This window comes from Cetorhinus maximus, chromosome 3, assembly GCF_964194155.1.
Source record: "Cetorhinus maximus chromosome 3, sCetMax3.hap1.1, whole genome shotgun sequence".
NCBI lineage: Eukaryota > Metazoa > Chordata > Chondrichthyes > Lamniformes > Cetorhinidae > Cetorhinus > Cetorhinus maximus.
The window spans coordinates 167,885,193-167,897,750 of record NC_135881.1 but is presented as its reverse complement, the minus strand read 5'-3'; the positions used below and the strand labels follow the sequence as shown (position 1 = coordinate 167,897,750).

At 40.5% G+C, this 12,558-nt stretch overlaps 1 protein-coding gene across 4 annotated transcripts in view; it reads right to left on the bottom strand.

Annotated features, from left to right (window-relative positions):
• Positions 1-12,558, bottom strand: part of LOC144679016 (F-actin-uncapping protein LRRC16A-like) — a 431,407-nt gene that overhangs the window by 248,445 nt on the left and 170,404 nt on the right. For all 4 annotated transcript variants that reach the window (XM_078539233.1, XM_078539234.1, XM_078539236.1 and 1 more), the window contains exons 8-10: positions 12,195-12,268; positions 2,903-2,978; positions 402-490 (exon numbers count right to left, since the gene is read on the bottom strand). In XM_078539233.1, coding sequence (XP_078395359.1) covers positions 402-490; positions 2,903-2,978; positions 12,195-12,268 — 239 coding nt within the window. The remainder of the gene's footprint in view (positions 1-401; positions 491-2,902; positions 2,979-12,194; positions 12,269-12,558) is intronic.

The window sequence follows — 12,558 nt, the reverse complement described above, 5'->3', positions numbered from 1 at the left end:
TTTCTCAAAAGTATTCTTACGGAAGTACTACCACCATTCCAATGACAGTGCTTTTTTTCCATTTCATTGTAAATATCAATTACAACCCAAAGAGAATATGGTCTGATTGCACAATATTCCCTGCTCAGCTCAATGCTAGGATTGGAGGGTGCATAAATCTGTATCAAGTAGTTTAAGATAACCTTGCATAATCTGAGTATTGTACCACTTCAAAGAAAAATACCGAAATTGCCTCACCATTGTAATTGTTCAAATATGCAAGACAGTACACAGAATATTAAGACTTTAAACTGTACAACTTAAGCTGTACTTAAGAGTTGTACAGTTCTTTATGGGAGACTCAAATACAATTTCAGGTGGCTTTACCTATAGAAATCTATTGAAATAATCAACACACTTACGTTCGGAGGCCTCCATTTTCTAGCACCAGCTCTTCTAAACGTGTGGATCTACCAACAACTCGTAGAATTTGCTCACAAACGTCTGTGGACTAAAGAATTGGAAAATGAAGTCTGTCTAAAATTAGAAATACAAAAAGACAAAGCAAAGAAACTACAAAGCAGGCCCAATAGCTGCAGAAAATACTCAATCCCAAAGGGCTGAGAACTTGTTTTTTTTAAATTCACAGTTTTCATTTCTTTCCAATACTGCAGAGCATCCTGTCAGTTCTGACCTGGATTGCTGGGCAATGTATGTCAATTCTGGGCCCAAGGAGAGGAATGCAGAAAGTTGAAACGGCCAACTATGCAACATTACCAAGACATACTTTTCCATTGTCTAACCATGTAGTTGTGTTGACAGTCATGGAAAACCTATTGCTGAACCCATATAACTAACGACAGAAGGAAAACAAAGGAATTAATGGGTACCATAGAAGCATAGAAAGTTACAGCACAGAAATAGGCCATTCAGCCCATTGTGTCTGTGCTGGCAGAAAAGAGGAGAAAAAAAGAAACTAGCTGCACATTTCAATCCCACTTTCCAGCACTTGGGCCGTAGACTTGCAGGTTACAGCACTTCAGGTTCAGATCCTGGTACCTTTTAAATGAGTTGAGCATTTTAGCCTCAACTACCAATTCGGACAGTGAATTCCAGACGCCCACCACCCTCTGGGTGAAGAAGTTTTTCTTCATGTTCTCTCTAATCCTTCCACCAATCACCTTAAATCTATGCCCCCTGACAAATGACCCCTCAGTTAGGGAAAACAAGTCTTTCCTGTCTACCCCATCTAGGCCCCTCATAATTTTGTACACCTCAATTAGGTCACCCCTCAGCCTCCTCTATAGGGGAGAAAATCTGCACAAATTGAGAAAGATGCATTACAAAAATATAAATAAAACAAATCAACAGTCTAAGTTACCTTTAATTCATCACCCCCAATACTCATGTTTATGGTTACAGTCTAATTTTCACAAACCATGTTACATCAAAATTTTTTAAACAAATTAAAATGCCAGTAGATTTCTCATGAGCAGCATTAACAAAGATTTTTCTGCTGTGTAGCTCAATCATTTCAAAAACATTGGTACAATGATCAAGTTTAACCAAAGTTATACAAGGGACAAGAAACAGGGAGCACTGATTCAAGGCAGGCTGAGCTACACACACAAATTCTTCAATTGGTACATAACACACTGTGCCATGAATCTCATGATGCAAAATTTTACTCTATGGTGCAATAAAACTCGATTTACTAATAAAACTTCATTTTTTTTTATTTCTCAAGCTATAGTTTGCAGATATTTCTATCAATGCTCCATCACTTCACATTTTTTGATGCCAGATCTCAACAAAGTAAAATTCTCATTCTTCTTGTTTGGCACTAGCTACTAATACTGGGAGCAGTAAATCTGCAAAATAATCTTTGTAAAGCTTAGGTTGTTATTCTGTCCCAATCCTCCAGTCCTATTTGCCCCTACTCCTCTTCTCATCTTGTTTCTTTCCTCTTCTTACATTTGCTTCTCTCTCTTCAATTTATTTCCAAATGATGAGTCCGTGGCACATCAGAAAATGCCTCACATTATGCAGGACAAGCCATGTGCTCTACCAGTGAGAGCATCACACAGGATGAAAGCCATTGTATTAAAAGAATATGTGATTGCTTCTGACTTACTAATTTAAACAGGTACAACTTTCAACTCCTCTAAGATTAACAGTCTGATCATACTTAATCCACTTTTAATATTTGATCAAATATTCAACAAACTTGTCACTGAAACTTATAGATGTTTTGGATTAAATAAGAAACAAGCACTTGACATAAGAATATAAATCACAATTCCTTTTGGAATGAGGTGCAGAAATTATAGCACACAAAAGTTTATTTTGAATCATGACTTAAAAGTCGTATCAAAGAATGCGGTCTTCTGTACAACTTGTGGTGAGCATAAACTGACATTACATTTAAACCAATACTCTCCTCCTCTGTCCAAACATAACTATCAATTACTTTGAAAATCCTCTAAATGGCTCCCAAACATCAAGTTTATGACATCATTGTAGCCTCAAGTCTTAGTGCTTATACAAATGCATCATGAAATGTTTTATGATTCAGTCCTAAGACATGGAATTGAAGTAGTCTATCAAATATTTAATTGGCAGCAAAGCCCCATGAACAGCAATGAGATAACTGATCAGATAGTTTGTTTAAATGATCTTGCTCGAGGGATAAATGTTGGTCAGGACATCAGGAAAAATTTTCGAATATTGCCAGATAATATTTTGCATCAACCTGAAAGAGCAGACAGGCCTCGGTTTAATGCCTCTTCTGACATAGCGCCTGAGTGCCAAAGGTTCAACTGCAAGATTTATGAATAAGTATCTCAGTAATTAACGGAAACAAACAAGAATACTTAGAGCATACTCTTGGCTTCCACTTGATTAGGCTCCAGTATGTACTTACTAGTTTAAGATCCTTAGAGGAGAGCTTCGTGAACCACTGGTTGTACTCGAGCGCAGCAACAATTGGTATCAAGTCTCTAATAAAATGTAAAAGAAGTTTAATTATTTAACAGCGACATTTACCTCACTGATTTGTACTCTAATAATGCTGACAAATAAATTTCATGCACAGGATGAGTTGTGTTGATCGCTATTTTTGAGGGTGTGTCTGTGCATCCAACTAATGCCATTACTAGCCGTTAGTCATGCTGACAATTACTCCCACGCAGCACTTGAGATTTGTTTACAAACCATTTAATTTTTCCATGTTATGAGATTTAGTGATTAATTTCCACGTAAGTTCAAGTCTCAACATCTTAAATTACACTTTTAAAAAAAAATCAATAAAACTGAGCACATTTTAAGTAAGCCATGCCAGCAAATTACTTGTTTCCCCATGAGGTTCAGTTCCCTCACCTTGTTCATTCAATTTACCTGAGCAAACACACTGTAACTTTAATAAAGATCACAGTGTGGGCAGAATTGAAATTCTAAAAATTAATCAGAACAATAAAACACTTGGAAATTTTCCTTCAGGGTAGCTTGTGCTAAATACCTCATGAGGCAAAATATCATTTCAAAGTATAATTGAGGAATAATTTACAGGGTCGTTTTTTTTTAAAGTTTGTCTTTCCATGTTTTCTCCTCATCTCTAGGCTTCTGTAAAACTATAATGAGGAAGGGAAAGTTCATCCAAGCGGTCATTCTTTACATATAAGCTTAGATGGTGAGCACTGCCTGATTACTGGACTATGAGAGCTGAGCTCAATCCTCTTCTCAACCAAAGTCCACACAAGCACTTTGAGCTTGGGTCACTGAATATCTATCGCAGTACACACCAGGAATCAGACCTAGCACCTTCTGAACCGCTTGCCTTAGTGCTACATCAGGTGATGCCATTACCCACAATAAATGAAGATATTTTGCATCTATTGCAGCTATATCTGAGAATTCATCGCATTTAAAGCCAAAGAATTTTTGGCATGGACACAATTTTACTAAGTCCGACCTTTGCAGGAAAACAAATTTAATCAAACTGAAGATGTAATCTCACATTAGGATGAGCAGCAAAATTGTTACCAGACTAGCCTGCTCTACAGAAATCAATAGAATATATTAAACAATATGCTGGACATTCTGCTAAAACTGGGTATACACCATGTTAAACCTTATTTTAAAGGTACAGAAGGAGCACATAATAAACTGGTTTCATTGAAACAAAAATGCTGGAAATACTCAACTTGTCAGGCAAAAATCTGTGGAGTGAGAAACAGTTAACTTTTCAGAACTGGGTAAAGTTAGAAATAATTTTTTTTTGAGCAAGTGAAATGGAAGAGCGTGGAAAAAGTACAAGCGATGTGGTAGCGTGCAATACATAAGAGATTAAATAACAGAAGAGTTGGGCCAAAGGAAATGGTTCTGTGACAAGTAAGTAAACAAAAGATGTGTCTAGAGGATGTGTGAATTGCAGAATGATGACTACTGCCCTCAGAATGCAGAGAGTAGAGAAAAACATGCAAAGATAAAGGAAACAAAATGGGGGCAGAGATTACAGTCTGAAATCTTCCTATCTCGATTCTATTTTTTTCTCACCTTGTCACATCAATGACGCTTCAGATGACCTCCATCATTTTAACAATTTCCAGGCACGAACCATCTCCTCTTCACTATAGATGTCCAATCTCAATGAACAATTTTTCCTTAACTCAACTAATTTCCTCCAAATAAAAGGTGTTGCTATGGTTACATGCATGGATCCTAGTTATGCCTGTCCTTTTGTGGTACATGTGGTACACGATTTGTTCCAGTCCTACTCCAACCCACTGCCTCTCCTCTTCTTCCGACACTTTGATGACTGTGTCTGTGCCTTTTCCAGCTCATGTCCTGAACTGGAAAACTTCAACCTTTTGCTTCCAAATTCCACCCCTTATCTCACCTTCACATTGTCCATCCCTGATTCTTCCCTTCTTGACTTGTGTCTCTCTATTTCAGGGGATAGGACACAAATATTCATCTCAGCCCACAACTACCTTGACTACATTTCTTTGCACCCTGCTTCTTGTAAGGACAGATCCTGTTCACCCAGTTTTTCCGTCTCCGTCTGTTGTTTTGATGGTACCTGTGCTTCTATTTCATTTTCCTTTTCCCTCAACTGAGTATTACACCCCCACCACCCACCACCCCTCCCCCACTGTTGACAGAGTGCTCAACCACATTCATCCCATTTCCCACACTTCTATTCTCATCCACTCTCCGCCCTCATACAGCCATGATAGGGTTCCCCTTATCTTTACCTTCCACCCACCAGTCTCCATATTCAACATATAACCCTTTGCCATTTCTGCCACCTCCAGCTTGATACCCTCACTAAACACATCATCCCCTCTCCTACACTTTCAGCATTCCAAAGGAAGCATGGAAGCATGCCCTCCCTGACACCCTGGTCCACTCTTTAATCACCACCAACACCCTCTCCCCTTCCCATGGCACCTTTACTTGCAAGTGCAGGAGATGCAACACCTGTCTTTTTACCTCCTCTTTGCTCAACATTCAAATCCAAAACACTCCTTCCAGGTGAAGTAGTGATTCAGGTGTACTTCTTTCAATTTGGTATACTGTATTCTCTGCTCACAATTCAGTCTGCTTTACATTGTGGGGATCAAACTCAGATTTGGCGACAAGTTTGCAGAACACCTCTATTCAGTCTGCAAGCATGACCCCCAAGCTTCTCGTCACCTGTCATTTCAATTCTCCACCTTGGTCTCACAGTGGCCTCGCTGTCCTCAGCCGCATACTGTGTTCCAATGAATCTCAACATAAGCTTGAGAAGCAGCACCGCATCTTTCAATTAGGTACCTTACAGCTTCCGGACTCAATTCTGCATTCAATAACTTTAGAACATAACTTCTGCCCCCATTTTGTTTCTCATTCCTCTGCAGGTTTCGTTCTTACTCATGTTTTTCTCTATGATATGACCACAGCAGATGTTAATTGCTGAGCAAACCAAATTCCAGAGGGAAACTTGGCTCACGGGCCATGCCCTTTTTTTCTGTATTCTGACAATGAGAAGAAAACATGCTGATCTCAGCAGCAAGAAGTCCAGTAATACTTTTGGGATTTTAAAAATTAAAAGTAAAAGTTTTATTAACAAGAAAAGAAAACTTAAGGGCACAAAATTACAGTTACAGAGTTAGAATTAGTCTTACAAAACATTCCCCCAAAAGACTCCCTAAGTGGTAGACCCATAAGTAAACACCTTATAGGCAACACTCCCTTGTAGATGTTTAACTATAAAAATCCAGTAATATTACCCAAGATAAACTGCTGTAACTTTAATAAAGGCATAGCACACGACCTCTTAAACTCGCTTCCACTCTGCTGTAGAAATTCAAGACTTCAGAACAAGACTGCTTTTGCAGCCTGAGACTTTTCTGGCTTGACTGGATGGCTGATTCAAACTGCATATTCCTCTCAGCCTAGAGCTGTTTCCAGGAGATCGACCCTGCAAAGCTAATAGCCCCCCACAATAACTCTAAAATACCTTTCCCTCCCCCACCCGTTTCATCTCAGGTTCCATTGTTCTCACACCTCTTTGAAACTCAAATCTTTCAAAACACAAAATCTTTCATGATTCTATTTTGCCTTTGCTTTCGGGTCAATAAAATGTCATATACCGTCTTCTGTTTACTTATGGAACTCCTGTAAGATACAAAAATATTTCTTGTCACCACTGTTAAGAAACAGAGACAATTCAAGTAAGTTATATTGGCATCTGTAGGTGTTAGGAATGAGTGTTCACTTTAAAGTTTAAGTTTGATTTGTATTTCTGTATGTGTGTGTTAAGAAAGGTCAAACTGAGTTTTAATTTCACTTTAAAAAGGTGGCTGCATTTCTAATTAGGTTTTTTTATGACTGTTGCAGCTAGGTTAAGCAAACAAGAGTAGAAGAATCGGGCTGTTGCCTTGCAACAGGGGTCCAGAAAGGTAGGCCCCTCCAACAGGCACACACAGAAAAGCTAAAGAAACAGCAGTTTTAAGTTCAGTTTGAAGCCAAGGTTGAACACTGGGAGAGGGAGCTACAAATTTCCCAAAAGGTCCCAAGGCCAAAGGAGTAAGGTGGAAACAGGGGAGAGTCCCATGCAGACCTTCTAGTCAAAGGAAGGACAGGAATCTAGAAAAGGTCCTGCTAATGAAGTTAAGAGTGAGGGGCAAAGAGAAAGGCTCCAAGCTTCAAATTTAAAAGCAAAAAAGCTGCAGAAAACAGGTTTAAAGTGAGAACAGCGTGCAAGAGGCAAAAAGGTCCAAAGAGACAACTGAAGGTCTATAACTCTTTGCTATGTGAAGCAGTGGTACTGTTAATGGCTGATTCGGTGAGAGACAGTGCATGGAAGATGGCTTTAATGCATGTGGTGACCCAGGGAAGAGGAACATCAGAAGGAGAATTCAAAACCCTGGAAGTGAGCCCTTGCCAAAGGTGTCTGAGAGAAAGTGTCGGAAAAGATTCTTGGGGGTCTTGGAGAGTGGAGATTGTGCAAAGAGACTGGTTGGCTTACGGTGTGACAAGCGTCTGGGGGGAGTTACAGGGAGATCCATAGCATCTGGTTCAGGTTGCATCTATCACTTGGTATCAGAGTGTGGTGTGTCAGACCAGAGGTTGCCTATTGTTACATGCACTATGTACTTACTGTGGACATTAGCATATAAGACAGCTTTTGTAACTTGTGTTATCCTTACAAATCTGTATATATTTGCAAAGGTATAGTTGTGGGTGAAGAAGTGTTGTAATATAGTTTATCCTTTCTTGTTTAATAAATGTTTTATTCTTTTGTTAAAAGTTCATTAGCTGACTCCGATGACTCTGTTCAGTAGCTACTCTCCACCTATCTAAACAAACAAATAAAAGTTGACATCTATCAAGCTGGGTTCCACCCTGAGGTCAGGCTTGTCCAGGGGTAATCTCAGCTGGGGATCATAACAACCGACTTCCCTCAGATTCAAACGAACTCTCAACTTGTCTAAAAATGCCAATGTTAGATCCAATCTATTTACTTGTACCTCAAACAACCATAATATCTTATTACAAATGCACACCTAACATCTCAATCCTTTCATTTCTTAAGCCACTAAAACGTGTCTCTAGTAACTTCTCCCCAGCTTAATCAAATCATTTATACATGCACACAGACAAACAGCCTTCTTAAAGGAATACTACAATATTCCCCCAAAATATTTTTTAAAAACATCTGCTTTCAGATGGCAGCTGTTCACAATTCTGTCATTTATGCCTCCTCTGGACTCACCTTTTATTTTGTGTCATTACTTGTTCCCAATTCTTCTGCAATTTCATCTCTCCTGTCTTCCACCCTTCCCCCTTTCACTTGCTTAAAAGCTATTATATCTCTCCTCAGCCCAACCATCTTCAGCTGCTTCATCAATGACCTTCCCTCCACCATAAGGTCAGAAATGGGGATGTTTGCAGATAAGTGCACAATGTTCAGCACCATTAGCAACTCCTCAGATACTGAAGCAATCTGTGCCCATATACAGCAAGACCTGGAGAATATTCATGCTTGAGCTGATAAATGGCAAGTAACATTCGTGCGGCACAAGTACCAGGCAATGACCATCTCCAACAAGAGAGAACTTAACCATCTCCCATACATACGAATATATGAAATAGCAGAAGTAGGCCATTTGGCCCCTTGAGCCTCCTCCACCATTCATTAAGATCATTGCTGATCTGTTTGTGTTTTGAATTCCACATTCACATCTACTTCTGATAACCTTTAATTCCCTTGCTTAACAAGGATCTATCTACCTCTGCCTTAAAAATATTCAGTGGCCCCATCTCCACTGCCTCAGGAGGCAGAGAGTTGCAAAGTTGCACAACCCTCAGAGAAACAATTTCTCCTCATCTCCTAAAAGGGCGACCCCCAATTTTAAAACAGTACCCCCTAATTCTGGACTCAACCACAAGAGGAAACATCCTTTCCACGTCCACCTTGTCGAGACTGTTCCGGATTTTATATACTTCAATCAAGTCACCCCTCACTCTTCTAAACTGGACCAGCCATATAAATACTGTAGCTACAAGAGCAGGCCAGAGGCTGGGAATTCTGCAGTGAGTAACTCACCTCTTGACTCCCCAAATCCAATCCACCACCTACAAGGCACAAGTCAGGAGTGTGATAGGATACTTTCTATTTACCTGGATGAGTGCAGCTCCAACAACATTCAAGAAGCTTCACACCATCCAGGACAAAGCAACCCACTTGATTGGCAACCCATTCACCACCTTAAGCATTCACTCCTTCCATCACTGACGCAACAGATGCAGTAACAATGGCTTCAGTCTTCCTGGTATTTAATTGGAGAAAATTAGACATGCTAGAAGTCTGAAATAAATCCAGATAATGCTGGAAATACCCAGATTACTGACTGCAAGATGCACTGCAGCAACTCACCAAGGCTCCTTCAACAGTACCTTCCAAACCTGCGACCTCTATCACCTAGAAAGACAAGGACAGCCGATGTATAGGAACACCACCACCTGCAGGTTGCCCTCCAAGTTCCTTGACTGTCGGTGGAACTCCCTGCCTAACAGCACTGCGGATGTTCCTACAACACATGGACTGCAGCGTTTCAAGAAGGCAGCACATCACCACATTCTCAAGGTGAACGAAGGATGGGCAATAAATGCTGGCATAGCCAGTAATCTAACGATGCCCACATCCCATGAACGAATAAAAAAAGATCTCAATTTTCCCAGTTTGATGAAAGGTCACTGACCTGAAATGTTAACTGTTTGTCTCCACAGATGTTGCCTGACCTGCTGAGTATTTCCAGCATTATCTGGATTTATTTCAGCACGTCTAATCTTCTCCAATTAAATACCAGGAAGACTGAAGCCATTGTTTCAGTCCCCACTCCAGCTTTCATTCCCTAATACTGACTCCATCCCTCTCTCTGGCGACTGCCTGAGATGAAGCCAGTCTGTTCACAACCTCAGGGTCATATTTGATCCCAAGGTGAGCTTCTGACTTCATATTCATGCCACCACTAAGATTGCCTATTTCTACCTCTGTAACATCACCCTACTCAGCTCACTTGCTGCTGAAACCTTCATTCGTGTCTTTGTTGCAGGGAGACTTAAGTATTCTAACACACTTCTGACTTGCCTTCCACATTGTACTCTCCATAAACTTGAGGTTATCAAAAATACTGTTGTCCATGTCTTAATCCACACTAAGTCTTATTGACCAATGACCTCTGCGCTCATTGACTTACATTGGCTCTCAGTCAAGCAATGTCTTAGTTTTAAAATTCTCATCCTTGTTTTCAAATCCCACCATGTCCTTGCCCTCCCTATCTCTGCAATCCCCTCCAGCTCCACAATCCTCTTGTGCATTCTCAATCATAATTGCTCCGTCATTGGTGGCTGTGCCCTCAGTTGCCTAGGCCTCAAACTCTGGAATATCCTTCCTACACCTCTCCACCTTTTCTCCATCTTTTAAGACACTCCTTAAACCTATGCCATTGCTAAGATTTTAGTGATCCGACCTAATATTTGTTTATGTGGCTTGGTGTCATACTTTGTGTTGTAATGCTCCTATGAAGCACCTTGGGAAAATTCATTAATGGTGCTATATAAATATAAGCTGTAGTGATCTGCAACATATCCATAACCTGTACTCTAGAGTCTAACATTTAGCTGAATATCACTCTCATTGACAGCATGTTGTTCAATGTACATTAACTAGATGATATTTAACAACTAACACACAACTCACTAGTTGCTTTTAAACATTTAGAACCTTATACAGCAGCATTTTGAACTCTGGTTTAATGAATTATAGTTTTTTTGACTTGATGTCAAAATGGGAACCGGTCAGTGAATTCAGTATATAAATTTCCGACAAGTGGGGTGGGCTGGTACACGTAATGATCCATTCAACATTAGAAGCTCTCTGCTTCTAATCAGAAAAGACAATCAATTTCAATGCAGAAGATGATGCCTTATTGTAAATAATCTTACAGGGAAGGCTGACACAACTCTGTAGAGTATTAATCGCTGCAAACTCTTGGCTGCGAAAGTACATCTTCGACAGCATTCAAAATGCACACACTGAAGCAGCAACCATTGATTTCAGTTGTAGATTGGATAAATGTACAGCCCACACAAATGCACACGACAAGCTGGCTTCAATCTATTTGTGACTCAACAGCTTATTTAATGCTGATACTGATATAGATGCAAACATATATTCATCACAACTGCATTACAAGCAACCGCGCTACGGACAGGATTTAATGCAGGCGATCAGGGTCTCGCCTGCTAATCAGGCACTTAACTGGGCAATGGTGAGCCTTCCCTGGAATCAAGGACCCTGGGGTTGCAAGTCCCGCCCACTGGGAAATGAGAGGCCAGAAGCTCTTCATTGTTCAGCAGCATCACTGGGGAGGCAGTGGCTGCTGCTAGTAATTCACCCACACGAGGCCCAGAGTTATGGAGGGACCCAAGCCACAGGTGAGTGATGGTGGGAGGAGGATTGTGGGGAGGGGGTCTGGAAGGAAGGCAGGTGGTGGTTTTCAGCCCCCACCCAGCACCCCTCAACAAACACCTTCCGATGCCCAGTCCCTTGGCCAGGCACCGAGTGCCTTTGAAAGAGGGACCAGCCCCTGGAGCCCACAAGCAACTCTGACATCGTTTGCATTTCAGGTGTCCTGCATGGTGAGTCCCCAGTCTGCTGCTGGGTGAATACCAGCGGGGCTGGATGAGGCCCTTTCGTGTGCACCAATTGGGCCTTCCCATCACAGAATTAATTGGGGCAGAGGTGGGAAGGCAGTGGCGTCTCCACCTACCATATTCCTGCCCAATTAAATGTCCCCTCCCACCCCCACTCACCACCAAATTCACCATGGGGGCGGGCATTAAATACTGCCCTATAATTTCATTCATTTTGAAAATGACTGTCTCAAATGCACTTAAATCATTTCTTTCAAAACAAAATTGATTAGATAAAACATGCCAATTAATAGAAATAAACTTATGAGTAAGTAATTTCCTCTATTTTTGGATTCATTGTGTTTGCATGTGCATAAAAATAAACTGGCAATCCACACTGCCAAACTGATGGTCTGCCAGTTACAGCAGCATTGGCCTAACAACTTCACAAAAAGCTTTAATTCACTAACAAGACTGCATTTGAAAAGCTAGAAGAACAGAACAACATCAAGCATAAATTTCCAGTTTACCTGTGGTCAAGGTGGCTGAAGTCTTGCAAGTTCAGTTCCCTGGTATCTTGTGTAAGGTAAATTGTATCCACATCCTTGAAAATACAGAAGATTTGAATTAGAGGGAAACTAGATTTGTAGTCTGATCTGTACCTAGCTGAAAATTACTTTAAACTGTTTCAAAGAAAAATTAAAAATCCAGGGAAATTATTTTCAGTTTTGGACTTTAAAGTAATTATGGTTTTGATAAATGTTGGTCTGTACCTTTAAGAATAGTCCTGTGATGTAGGATCACATGACCTATGTAAACGAATGTGTTAGCAGTGTGGTCTACCTCCACAGTCAGCGCAGAGATAGAGATGGAGTTGAAAGCACACATGTAGTT